Raw genomic sequence first — 13,216 nt, 5'->3', positions numbered from 1 at the left:
ACCAGGTCGTTAAAGCAGGAGTATTTCCAGTTATCAGGAAAATGAATCCAGGGCATGTGCCTTTACCGGAATATCTACTATTATAAGAGAATAAAGACGGCGCTGCACTGACATAAGCGAGATGAGAAAATTGAGCTTTAAATAAGACTCTGAATGGTCAACATGGTACGCCATGAAAGCAGTAAAATGTCAAGTTTCCCTTTATAAGCTGAGAGAAAGAGAGACATATGAAAATGCTAGCTGTAATTACACAATCTGTGGAGAAGATTCCTGGGTGACCTCCAGCGCAAAAAAAGCATATACAGCTAAACAGAGTAAACGATGCTAAATAGAGTGACAAAATCCTGGGCCAAATCTGGATGCTGGGATTGAATATTGGAGCCAAAAATGTAGACTATTCTCTCTCATTATCAACTAAAATATCAAAGGGTTGGCGAACAGTGCGATTCACGGACCTTCAATTCAAATCCAGACTGAGATTTTTCTTTCTTTTTTAAAAAAATTTTTTTTTTTTTAAAATATGACATTTTTCTTTAGCCTTGTGCTTCACTGACTCGGGTTCTCTTCCCACCCCTCACGTTGTACCCCATAATTTAATGTGTTTGACGTTTAGTGGGCACGAATGTTATTGCTCTCATTATAGGCCATGTTATACACAATCTGCAACTGTTATGCTTTATTATTCACAGGCTGAGACGCCTATTCGAAAGCATGCAGTACATAGACTCTTAAGAAGCTGTCCTGTGGGCTTTTTTAAGTATTCACAATTTTATTGGTTGTTCAAGGAAAGTATTCGGCTGTATTTAGGGTTCTTGGGCTGTAGAATCAGAAATGTATTTTTGGTCACTACGTGTACAATGGAAAACAAAAAAAAAAAAAAAAGGGAGGGGGGGCGGGGTATCTGTGTAATAATAATCTGTTGTAATCTCTAACACCATCTCGATACTCCCTGTTCTGGTGCCCTGGGTGGCAGACCCATGCCTTGCCTGCTTCTCTCTTCTTAATGAGGTAATCCTAGCCTACCGACAGCACTCCACCTCCATCTTTCTACAAGCCCCGGCCTGCACTCCAATTAGTGGTCACGCTAACAGGCAGTGATTACGCCTGCTCTTCAAATTAGGCCGCACCGCAGGTTTAAACACTGCAGGGGGGCTAACGGCGGCCTTGGGCCGTGGGCCGATCAACAGGAGTCTCTCTGGCCAAATTAAAGGCCGCCGTGGCGTTTTGTTTCTGTTGATCGCGTTTTAGAAAATTCCTCTCTGTGGAAACTGAATGCCGCCCATGTATGAGTCAACATGTTCAGATATCAGAGCACTCAAAACATTTCCAGCATTATCTCCAGATGTCGGGGACCAGCAGCAGGACCATGCCATGCCGGGCCTGTAGGGGGCAGTAGCGTGATTTGCTCTGACGTTTTTGACAACGAAACACGGATAGGTCATTGGCAGGGTTTTCCACGCACAAGTCGAACCGAACGCGTTTAACGAGAGGTCTAGTTTGGAAACACTAGGCTACGGAGTCCCGTACTTTTAGTGTTGAATTCATTATTGCGGGCAAATTGCCAATTCGTTAATTAAAGCACAACACGTCCTGCTTTTATCAGTAATTCAACACAGAAATCTGAAATTCTCACAATACCAGTCCTGTGTGTGTGTGTGTGTGTGTGTAGCTTTAGGTAAGGAATGAAACACTTCAGGACGTGCTGTCATAGAAAAATAATCAAAGACATGGTGGTGTGATGCAGCCCTGGAAGAGACCACGCCCATCAGGATAGAAAAGTAAGAAGAACATGCAGCGAAGCTTCACTCAAAGGCAGACGTAGTCGACCTTTTTCTCCACGAGGCCCACTTACCTGTAGTTGTTAAACATGTCAAAAATCGATCGACTCAGTGCCGGTCCTCCCTATGCGCAAACTACGCAAGTTGCGTAGGGCCCCGAACCACCAGGGGGCCCCCCGTTGATCTCGTATATTATTTACTGTCGTATGACTCCTGACAGTGCTTTAAAATCACTGCCCATTATTCTAAAGCTTGCAGAGAATTATTGATGTATTTTCGTATGTTTACTTAAGCTTTCTTGAGTAAACTCTATTTATCACGCTTTTGTTGCGTTAGTGAATTACGCACTGTAAAATAATTTCAGCTGTTCATTCGTTGTTTTTCCCACTGCTAGATGGTGCCAAAATAACCGAAGTTTGGAATTCATTGTTTTTTACTGTCTTTCAGTCTCCGTTCATTTAGACTTGTTAACTGAATAATTCTTTTTCACTTGTTAGAGTTTAAAGCTATGTTTATATTTCCTGTGTAAATTTTACTTGTATCTTTTGCTGACATGGGCCCCCTGACAAAGTTTGGCTTAGGGCCCCCAGAAGTCTAGGACCGGCACTGGATTGGCTCATCTGCCATCTTTATTATGAAAAAAAAAAAAAAAAAGAAGACACTTTTGGAGTATTTTAGAGTACATTCCAGTGTATTACGGTGTTAAAATGTGGAGCTCCTATTTCCTTAGTGGTGTGTGTCCGACAGTTCGAATACTTCTGCTCTAAGGGAACATATGGAGCCAAACAAACCGCCCCCCCCCCCCACACACACACACACATACACACACTTACAGCAAAACAGCTTTTTCCTTTACAGTTTCATACAATTAATAACTAATAAGAATTAGTCACTACTAAGTTCACGCTTTCAGTAAAAACATTCAGTGTACACAGTCTTCGAATTCCTTACACCAGGGGTTCCCAAACTTTTCCAGGGCAAGGCCCCCCAAATGGCATTAACGTTTGACCGAGGCCCCCCTTTTGCGAGATGTCTTTAAAACACATTAAAAATACAGACTTCTGAATATATCCTCCTTTATTTTTTCTTCTTTTTTTTTAATTAATAATTACATCTTACATCTTTACATTACATTACATTAGGAATTGATTGTGTGTGTATGTGTGTCAGTGGTTGTCTGCGAGTGAGAAAGAGAAAATCATGTATTTATTTATTTTTCACACCAAATAGTTGAGGCCGCCCGGGCGCCCCCCCCCCACTCTGAAAACCACTGCCTTACACCACCAAGAACAATATACTGCATGTTCCTTACAGCACTGCTCCTGCAGTTGTTTTCTCCATTGGACACAAGCATACAGAGTGCATGCACATGTAAGCCACCAGAATACAACCCTCATGATCCTGAAGCTTGTGGCCAGAAATGTGCATCTGCTTGGAAATAATACTTCTGAGAACTTGGAGAAAATGGGGATTTGTTATTGCGCTTGTAGGTCACATTATAAACATACACACTCTCTCTCTCTCTCCTTAACGAGGTGATCTAATCTTCTGATAACAGCTTGTATCGTCAAATTTTGATGTCTGATGTCTGCATTTAAAATGACTACACAGAATTTCAGTGTCGTCCAGTGTGGCGTTTTTAATTCCCTTTTCATGGCAGAAAAAAAAATAAAAGAAAGCGTTGAGGACAGAGTAAACGTTACAGGTCGGCATTCGTGAGTAGGTCCATCAACAAGCTTTAGAATAATTCGATTAACCTCAAACAGTGCTGTTATGAAATGGGTGAAAGATGGGATTTGGATTAATCGGAATCGTTTTTTACAAACAGAGCTATTGTAGTGTATGTGGAACCGAGGGAGGAAATCAGGTCAGGACTTTCGAAATACAAGAACAATAGAGGCAGAGGTTAAACCAGGAGAGAGGTCCGGGACGCAGCCGTCCGTCACCTCTGGTTTGGGTGAACAGCAAGCGAGACAGTTATACCGCAGCAATTTACCAACGATTCGTATTTTTATTTATTAAAGAATGCCAGTTTTTTTTTTTTTTATCCAGTTATAGTTACATTTAATGTTGTGCATCGTCCACGTGACGAGTCAGTTCCCATTATCTCCGTCACTTTCTCGCGAAGAAAGTACGACGAAATAGCGCAGCTTGCCGTGTTACTGAGAAGACGAATCCTTTCTTCATCTCCAGGACTTCCAGGACTTGTGTTTCCATTGTCAGAAAAGTTCGAAAAATCTGCAGGCCGCAGGGAAAAAAAAAAAGAAGAAGGAAGAATTAAGAAGAAGACCTGCATCGTAGTGGTCATGTGGCACTTTTTTGCGTAGAGGTTTCCTGTGAACACAGACAGCTCTGCTTCCTCATAGTTCTCAGATTCATTGTGATGTGAAGACACACTCGCTCGCGTCGTGCTCGGTCACGTTCCCCAATCGCACCGAAGGTTATGTTCTCGATGTTCTCCGGCTTTTAGAGGCAAACCTGCACATAGAAACACCGCACTCTGTGAGGAAACACTTCCTCTGTGAGGAAACACCCGAGGCCATGAGAGAAGTTCCCTAAAGGCTCAGAAAGAGAAGTCGGAGCAGTTTCTAAGAAGGCGGCGTTCTGCAAGCGATGACACTTGTGTTTTATTTGGCTGCTTCTCTACATTTACGCTTGCATTTTCCCGACGCGTTGTTCGGAGGTCCGAGTCCGCAGTCTGTTAAAGTTACTTAAAGCAGTAAAATTCCTGCGCTTGATAACGAACTAAGAATTTAAAAACAAAAACAAGTTACGACGTGAATAACAGATCCTGAATGAAGCACCAATGCAAAGCTTTTTTTTAATTTAAATTTTTTTTTTATAATGTTTTTACGATTTTTCAGCGTTTTCCCTCCGTGGTTTTTGTACGATTTTTAAGATTACTGCTTGGCACACGGTACAAAATCCCAATAAAATCCCCAACGAAAGACTACTCGGATTCCAACAGCAGACTGTAGAAGGAAGATCCTCTGACGACAGACCTGCGATGGAAGGAAACGTCATCGATCAGCGGGATCCGGAAAATGCTCACGATCATTTTTATACGCCGTTAGCACGTTCCGTTTGCTTTTCGCCATCGCCGCGACCGTATTTCTAGCTCTTCCGCGTCGTCCTGTCCCGTCCTCCTATCGGTAGATTTTAGACCGGCGTCGCAGCAGCCGTCATTTTAAAACCGATGATATTAACGTCCTACTAAAACTTATCATTAAGGTTATACTTCACCTGTTCACCAAGATGGCCGCCCGCTGGTAAAAACGTTCTCAACCTAGAACAGACGTGAGCGGACGTCAGACAAACGCAAAACAACACAGACACAATGACGCCATGGAAACGGTCTGGTAGAAGAATAACACAATTGCAAAATCATACATTTGTCCCCCTCCCCCACCCCCCTTTTTTTTTTAAACTCACATCGACGGATCTTGATTGGCCAGACGACCAGACTAAAGAGGCAGAATGCGGTGATGAGGCTGACACCCCCGGTTACAGCTACCATGACACGGTGGTAGAACCAAACGCAGTCAGAGCAGCAAACCAGCGTCCTGTAAATAGAAAGCATACAAGACTGAGAGAGAGGTTTGTTACAACATCATAAACCACACACACAATGTTCTGAATGTCTAAAGATGTCCATTAATACCCAAACCACGACATATGGCAGTAATCAGTGAACAATCCCTGACGGTAAACAATCCTTCCACAAGTGAATCCAGCCACTGAGTGAGCTTTTCTTCACGTCAGTCTTCACGTAATCTTATTATTCGCTGACTTCGGGGAATGTCTCAATACACACGCTGTGCACCACTTACTGACAGGGGTACAGGCTCTGGATGATCATCACGGCGAGGCCGTTGGCCACCTTGTCTGTGAAGCTCATGGCTCCGTACACGAACGCGCCACTTTGCTGTCAGAAAGAAAAAAACAAACAATAACAGTGCGACGATACGATTAACCGTAAATACTCACTCATACAGTGACGAAGCACGTTGTGGCTGTCTAGCGCTGTTACTCAGCCAGGCAGAGCAGTGGACTGTCATGTTGTTTAAAAATCGTACCTACATCACGTCAACGAAACCGTTTCGAACTTACAGAATAAACGATTAAAGCTGCCGTAAGCGATCAGCAGCGATAATGAAACACATCGTCACTTTTAACGAATCATTTCGCACGTAGTAACACACAGAAGAACGTCGTCGAACGTGCAGAGTTCAACCTTTCAACAGATCTATGTCGTAAATAATGCTACGTGTTCTGACGTCTTTCCACGTTAAGAGTGACATTAGGAGTTAAGGCGCTTTGATAACGCGCTTTACCGTCTGATCTCCGATGAGGTTGGCAGTCATGGACAGCGACATCACCAGGATGACGGCAGATCCGGCTCCTAGCAGGACGGCCGCTCCGTACACACGGACACCCATCTTCAAATCCAGCAGCACCCAGATGCCGAACGCCATGATGGGCACGAGTCCCGCGAAATACGTCATCTGAGAGAAAAGACAGTGAGATTTCTTCGCTTTTCATAAAGGACGCTTGCTTTTTATCCGTTTATAGTCCGGGACAGTTAGAGCGCGTCGACGAAACAAAGCGCTGACGCCGGAGACTCCTTCCGTAAGTGTTGAATGAATGTACGAGCCTCATCGTACCGACGATTACACGCGTTGTTGTTGTTGTTGTTGTTTTGTTAAATAACAGCACGTTTTTAAAAAACATGAATTAATTGTCGCTAGAACGCCTTATAACGAGCGCATTAATATAATATAATATAATATAATATAACATAATATAAACCCGTGATTTTTCCAGCTGCACCATTGTCAGAGCAGCTGCTATAGGAAATGAATCGGCACCTTCTGACCAATCAGAAACAGCAATACGGTGTAAATAAACATAACTAAACAAGGTACACATTCGAACCAGGAAAGAAAACATTCTGTCTTCTGCTTAACGGCGTTGAAGAGAGATTTTGGTGAATTATTCTGCTTCTGTCATCCTCTGGAGTTTAGATGAGATGTTAGATCCTAACTGTCGTCGTCATGGTTACTAATCAGATAAGATTTGATAGGAAGTATTCCAGAAACTCTTCTCCTTCATTGTAATATCAGTTTAATCATGTTGCACGTGGTTAGCGGATAATAGTCCTCAGGGCGATCGTTAAAAGGAGATGTGAGGAACTCACGCTAACGCCGAGGCGTTTACTGATCGGCTTCATGGCCAGAGAGGAGACAAAGCCGCTCACGTACAGCACCAGAGGAATGGTGGCGATGTAGTTCTGGGAAAACAGGAACAACAACAAGATACCGAACGATGACCTTCCCGTGATTTATCGAGAGAGAGAGAGAGCAATTACAGTGAGGTTAATGAAGTCATTAAAAAAAAAATGTGTGAAATTCTGACTGTTTCTTTACCTTAGGCAGGAACAAAGAGTTTATCAGGTACATGGAGATGTACGTCTGGGAGAGGTTGACGATCAGGCGAGTGCACATGTACAGGGCAGCCACCTGTAGGAACGAAACACGACGGATTCACTCGTCTCGAGAATTCATCCCTGTTTCTGACTCACTTTCTGCACACATGCGAAAATTCCTTTCTCAGAAAAAAAAAGAGAACGTAAGCTATGCGGTAACTACCGTAAATAATACATCACACCGCGTCCTTTTCTAGAAAACCCTACCGTCTTCTGCGCACCACTTATTATTATTTTACAAACGGGTCTAAATAGTCGTCCCTTCGCTTCTCTTGAAGTTGGACCAATGTTAGGAGAAAAAAAAAATCCCCCACAATGCCTAAACTCCTCCTTGGAAAACTTAATTACAGCTTTATTTCTGTCTGTTCCAAAGCATCGACACTGGAGACTCCTTCCGTAAATGTTACATAAGCATCTCCTCATAGAAAACGTTGCCATATCAACGACTACATGCTTTCCTTTGTTGAACAACAACCCTTTTAGCCTTAGAGTTTATGGATCGCTACCATACAAGTCTGCGGAAATGACCTGTCACTATGGAAACGGTAACGGATTACACCGAGCGCATTAATGTAACCCCGGGATTTGAATTACGGCTGGCGCCTAGTGTATGAGAAAACGAATCGACCGATCAGAATCGAGAATTTAGGAGAATATGTGCATACGCATATGAGGACCAATGGAAATGCTCATAAATAGGCTATGTTCGAGAATTTGCGCTCAGGTGTAACTCGGTATCAAGATCTGCAGCTTATACCGGCATTAACGCTTGAATCCGATTATGATAGCGATGTCTGATCTGTGTAATCGAATCGGATTTGTCTGAAAAGCTTTAGTTCACCTGATAGAAGGACGGCTCGGTGAGCCAGTGTTTCCACTGCAGCAGCGGCGCCGAGTTCTCGCCGGAGCGAGTCAGCAGGGGTCGGCTCTCGTCGGCCTCGCGTCGCGTCCGTTCTCGTGTACCCAGGTGGAAGATGAGCGAGAAAACCGCGCCGATGCCCAGCACGATCAGCGCCAGGTCCTGGAAACGTAGAGCGAGTCGAGTGAAAGGTGAATGCTATGACTGCTCAGCATCAGGACAAACACAAGCTTAGCACTGATTTTGAATTTCATAGTACATGCAGTATTTTGTGTGTTGTTGTTGTCGTTGTCGTTGTACGGTTGAGGATTTTTCAGCACAATGTCTTTATTGTCTGTTTACTTTCTATGCTGCATTAATAAGGAAATATTACCAGCATGCTCATGAAACAGCGCTATTTTTAAATCAGACTTCCTCAGACTCCGTCATCACGCGTGTGTTATGAACTTCCCTCGTCAGCTCGTCGAGCCGGTACAGCGTTCCTTCTCATGTCGAACCGCGACACACGCATTCCTATAGAGACTCGTACTTGTCGGAAAACCTGTAACGGTGTGTAACATGTAATACGTGTAATAGTTGACATGGTTTTCTTTGAGGGGACGTCTATGTCAGATTGTCCCGAGTCTCCAGTGTCAAAACTGAGCAGTTTAGACTTTTCGACAGTCTTCGGGAAGAACGACGCCGATCGTAGCAGCTATGACGTAAGCGCTGACAGGACCTAGCACGTTCCGCGGCATTAAAAGCAACTAAAAACAGATCAAAAGTACGACGTGTCGTCCTTTAACGGATTAAAAACTCGCTCGGCAGACCGCCGCCGTATAAAAGGAACTAAACACTTGAGGACATGCCGGTATAAGAAAGTAATCAGGGCGCTAACAGATTATTTTTCTCTAACGGCACACGCTGTAGTTGTTTACTCCGGTACTATCCACTCTCCACCAGCTGGAAGACTTTTCTATTGGATTACATGTAATCTCCTGAGTCTCTCACCCTGAACACGGGGACGTCGAGGTGACTCAGCTGGTCTGCGACGGACGGATCGGCCGGGTGCTGGAAGCGGAGCAGCAGCCAGGCCACTGCGTATACGGTGATGTTAGACAGAACCGTGAACGCGTACCTGCGCCAGGAAGACACATATTTCAATAAAAATTTGAATAAAAAGAAGCAAAAACAGAAGTACATCACAGTCGATGGACGTCCACACTGCGAAAACTGACATCTCAGCGTTTAGTACTTCCTATAATAAGATTACGATAAGCCAAATCTATGATTATTAAACTTTATTTCTAGACATTTTTATGCTACAAGCTTGAAATTTTCTCGACACAAAGTCACAAAGTGCTTTATTTCTCTTATAACACTTGCTATTTTTTATCTGAGAGCGACCCTTTTGTGGAGATCGCCGCGAGGAGAACTCAAAGAGCTCGGGATCTTTAAGAGAACCGGTTACGTCGATTGTATCTGAACAGGGTTCAGAAATGTGTGGAACACCCCTGTGCAGACCTCAGAGTTTAATCATTACCGTATACATCACCAGGACATTGACCTTGAAAGGTTTCCCTTGAAGGATAAGAACACTTCATCTAAATCAGCACAACCTTGACCAGCATCGTACTAATCCCAGTCACCAAGGCCACTTAGAATCTCCTGGACGAGCGTGACGTCACGTAGAAGGACCTCGTACCTGTACGCAGTGAGCTCCACCTTGGCGTGTTCGCACGACACCAGCTCCGGGATGAGCGACAGGTGGGAGATCTGAGTGGAGGCCCAGCCGAACTGGAAGATGATGATGAAAGGTGTGAAGTAGGTGAGGCCCACCCACTGCGGCGTAACCTCGCCGCAGCCCACACACGGGTTGAAGATGAACGGGAAAGACACCAGCACGCAGATGGTTCCTGAAAACAAACAAACGAACAAAAATAAATAAATAAATGCACCACATGACCCATCATCAAGTTTTCATTCACCTGACACAGGTAGTTGGGATTCCATGCTCTTGAGTGCGAAGCTCAGGGGATGGAAATGAGTAAATCATAGAGCTCTGCTATGTAAGATCCGTGTCTGCACTTGCAGTCTAATAGCAGTCGAGTTCAACAGCCGTTCTTGGCATGAGAACTTGCCCCAAATCCTACTCCTGGATAGTGAGCAGTGTAATAGGCCTGATTAATCTAACCGGGGTGTGTAGGGACATTTCATTTCTGGAGCCAGTTACATGAATGAAGGTATGACTGGATAAATAAGGGTCCTTACTGGCTTGCTTGAAGAGCTCTTGTAACTCCATCTTATACAGAAACACTGTTCCCCCAGTGGGACAACCGAAGTACCCTTATTTAAGCGTTCTAAATTTCCTATGGTACACTTTGTAATTCTACAGAGATCCATACATAGCATGCGTTTCCCTTTCATACAGTGTTAGACGTACAAAGTAGACGCCGTCTAGAGAGCGCTTAGTGAGGAACACCTCTTTACCTTAACCTTTGCTTTGTTGTTTTCTATAAAAAGGACTTAAGGACCAAAATTGTTTGGGGGTTCGAATTGATGGCAGAGTTCGCATGTTCTCCCCGTGCTTCGGGGGTTTCCTCTGGGTTCTCCGGCTTCCTCCACCAGTCCAATGACATGCGTTGTAGGATGATTGACATTTCCAAATAGTCCGTAGTGTGTGAATGGGTGTGTGAATGTGTGTGAGCGATTGTGCCCTGCAATGGGTTGGCACCCCGTCCAGGGTGTCCCCCGCCTTGTGCCCTGGGTTCCCTGGTATAGGCTCCAGGCTCCCCGCTACCATGTGTAGGATAAACGGTACGGAAAATGAATGGATGGATGGATGGCTGGACGAATGGGTGGATGAATGGATGGATGTATGGATGGACGAATGGGTGGATGGATGGATGGATGGATGGATGGATGAATGGATGGATGGATGGATGAATGGGTGGATGGATGGATGGATGGATGGACGAATGGGTGGATGGACGGATGGATGAATGGATGGATGGCTGGATGAATGGATGGATGGCTGGACGGATGAATGACTGGATGAATGGACGGATGGACGGATGGATGAATGGATGGATGGCTGGATGAATGGACGGATGGCTGGACGGATGAATGACTGGATGAATGGATGGATGGATGGATGGCTGGGTGGATGGATGTACAGATGGATGGATGGATGAATGGCTGGATGAACGGATGGATGGACGGATGGATGAATGGACGGATGAATGACTGGATGGATGGATGGATGGCTGGGTGGATGGCTGGGTGGATGGCTGGATGGCTGGATGGATGGATGGACGGATGGACGGATGGACGAATGGACGGATGTACGGATGGATGAATGGCTGGATGAACGGATGGACCAAAATAGATGAATGCATGCAGAAGTACTGTACTCATCACACTGTTTTCTGGATACAAAAGGGGCATGGCTTTGTGACACATTTGAGGTTGTGATCGCCAACAGAGTGGTGTGGTGTGTGTACATTTTATCCGTTTATAGTAGCTACACTGAATGTTATGGCACGTCTGAGAAAACGAGTTAGATCCTGGTCTTGTTTCCTCACCAGCCTGTCTTTATTTCTCTTTTGAATTTAATCAGACAAAAAAAAAAAAAAAAACACGACAGAAATGCGATGAAAGCGTTAACGTTATCTGAATACACGGATGACTAACAAAAAAACCCAAAATAAGTGGCTTCTCAAGGTGCTTTCCAGGTCAAGATTAGCTTTCCAAACAAAAACAAAAACCCCCACAGAGAAGTCAATCTGATGTCTTTTAACCGAGATGAAAACCAAAAGCCGGTTCGTACAGTATTCACGCACGCTTCCCTTGTTTGTCTGTCGACTTGATTAAAATAGCTGAAGGAAGTGAAGGCAGGGGAAAAAAAAAAAAAAAAAAAAAGCACTCAAGGGAACAAGCATGCAAACTCACCACAGACGTGAGCTCAGATAACCTCACGACACTCATATCACACACAACCTGAGTGTCTCGGTCCAGCTAATTTGATCAGTCACGCGCGGATATCGTCTGTATTTGCAGCTGAACTGTTCTCAAAGCTGCTGTGAGAGAAAATCAATCAACGCCATCTGAATAAAATCAGCATCAAGAATTCAAGAGCGCTGTGCAATAAATAAACATGATGACTGTTCCGCTGTGTCTTTAGGAATAAACAGGCCTATGTAGTGTGATAAAGTCCATTTCAGACAAACTGTATGCCTTATGAAAAAAAAAAAAAAAAAAACCATGCTAAAACTACGGATGGGATACATGACTATTATTGCCATGACGTCACTGAGTGATTGTGAGCATGTCTAGAAAGCTGACAAGTGCATGTTTCCTGAAAAAGAGAACCAGTGGCGTGACAGTTGGATTGAAATGAAAACTGCATAGCAACAAACTTCTGATTGGATATTCCTCTCGTTTTATTTATTATTTTTTCAAATCAGCATTGTTCCTGTTTTTTGTTTTTTTTAATCGCGGGAAAACTAATGATAGTAAACGCAAGACTACGGATTTAAGGGTGGACTGAAGTGTATATCTTATTCCAGAGCCTAACGATCTAAACTCAAAAAAGTTTTAATACATCGTGCGAGCACGTTTTCCTCGCACCTCTGGGGTTGGGGGTCGGAATCCCGCCTCTGCCCTACGTGTACGGCGTTCACGTGTTCTCCTCGTGCTTCTGGGGTTTCCCTCGGGAACTCCGGTTTCCTCCCCGAGTCCAAAGAGGATAAGCGGTATTGAAAAATGGATGGATGGATAGTTTGTGGATAGATTACAACTTAACAGAGACGGCACATGCTGTATATATTGCAACGAAATTTGTGAAGCACCTCTTAGTGTACGCGTTCGACGCCCTCAGGAAAAAGGTACGGAACGGAACATTCCTGAAAAAACTGAGATTTCTTTTCCGATCCTGAGCTCGGGTTACTATCTGTGTGGAGTTTCACATTCTCCTCGCGTCTGTGTGGGTTTCTTCCGGGTTCTGCCTCCCAAAAACATGCCAATAACTCATTTTATTGAGTGTGATTGATTTGTATGGAACCTTTCAGGGTTTCCACAGAGGGACAACTGAAGAACCTTTAATACTAACCCATT

The 13,216-nt window shown here is 44.2% G+C and overlaps 1 protein-coding gene across 2 annotated transcripts in view; it reads right to left on the bottom strand.

Moving 5' to 3' along the window:
• Positions 1 to 2,837: 2,837 nt before the first annotated feature.
• mfsd12b (major facilitator superfamily domain containing 12b) overlaps positions 2,838 to 13,216 on the bottom strand; it is a 15,220-nt gene continuing 4,841 nt past the window's right edge. Inside the window, exons 2-11 of one of the 2 annotated variants that reach the window (XM_053625758.1) lie at positions 9,807 to 10,017; positions 9,113 to 9,239; positions 8,105 to 8,284; positions 7,205 to 7,297; positions 6,976 to 7,068; positions 6,113 to 6,283; positions 5,609 to 5,703; positions 5,211 to 5,341; positions 5,022 to 5,064; positions 2,838 to 4,256 (exon numbers count right to left, since the gene is read on the bottom strand). In XM_053625758.1, coding sequence (XP_053481733.1) covers positions 5,060 to 5,064; positions 5,211 to 5,341; positions 5,609 to 5,703; positions 6,113 to 6,283; positions 6,976 to 7,068; positions 7,205 to 7,297; positions 8,105 to 8,284; positions 9,113 to 9,239; positions 9,807 to 10,017 — 1,106 coding nt within the window. In that variant the 3' untranslated portion in view covers positions 2,838 to 4,256; positions 5,022 to 5,059. The remainder of the gene's footprint in view (positions 4,257 to 5,021; positions 5,065 to 5,210; positions 5,342 to 5,608; positions 5,704 to 6,112; positions 6,284 to 6,975; positions 7,069 to 7,204; positions 7,298 to 8,104; positions 8,285 to 9,112; positions 9,240 to 9,806; positions 10,018 to 13,216) is intronic. The other variant, XM_053625759.1, reaches the window with a different exon arrangement.

The sequence above is a fragment of the Ictalurus furcatus genome, chromosome 5 (assembly GCF_023375685.1).
Source record: "Ictalurus furcatus strain D&B chromosome 5, Billie_1.0, whole genome shotgun sequence".
Taxonomy (NCBI): Eukaryota; Metazoa; Chordata; class Actinopteri; order Siluriformes; family Ictaluridae; genus Ictalurus; species Ictalurus furcatus.
This window is presented reverse-complemented; position numbering and strand designations above follow the sequence as displayed.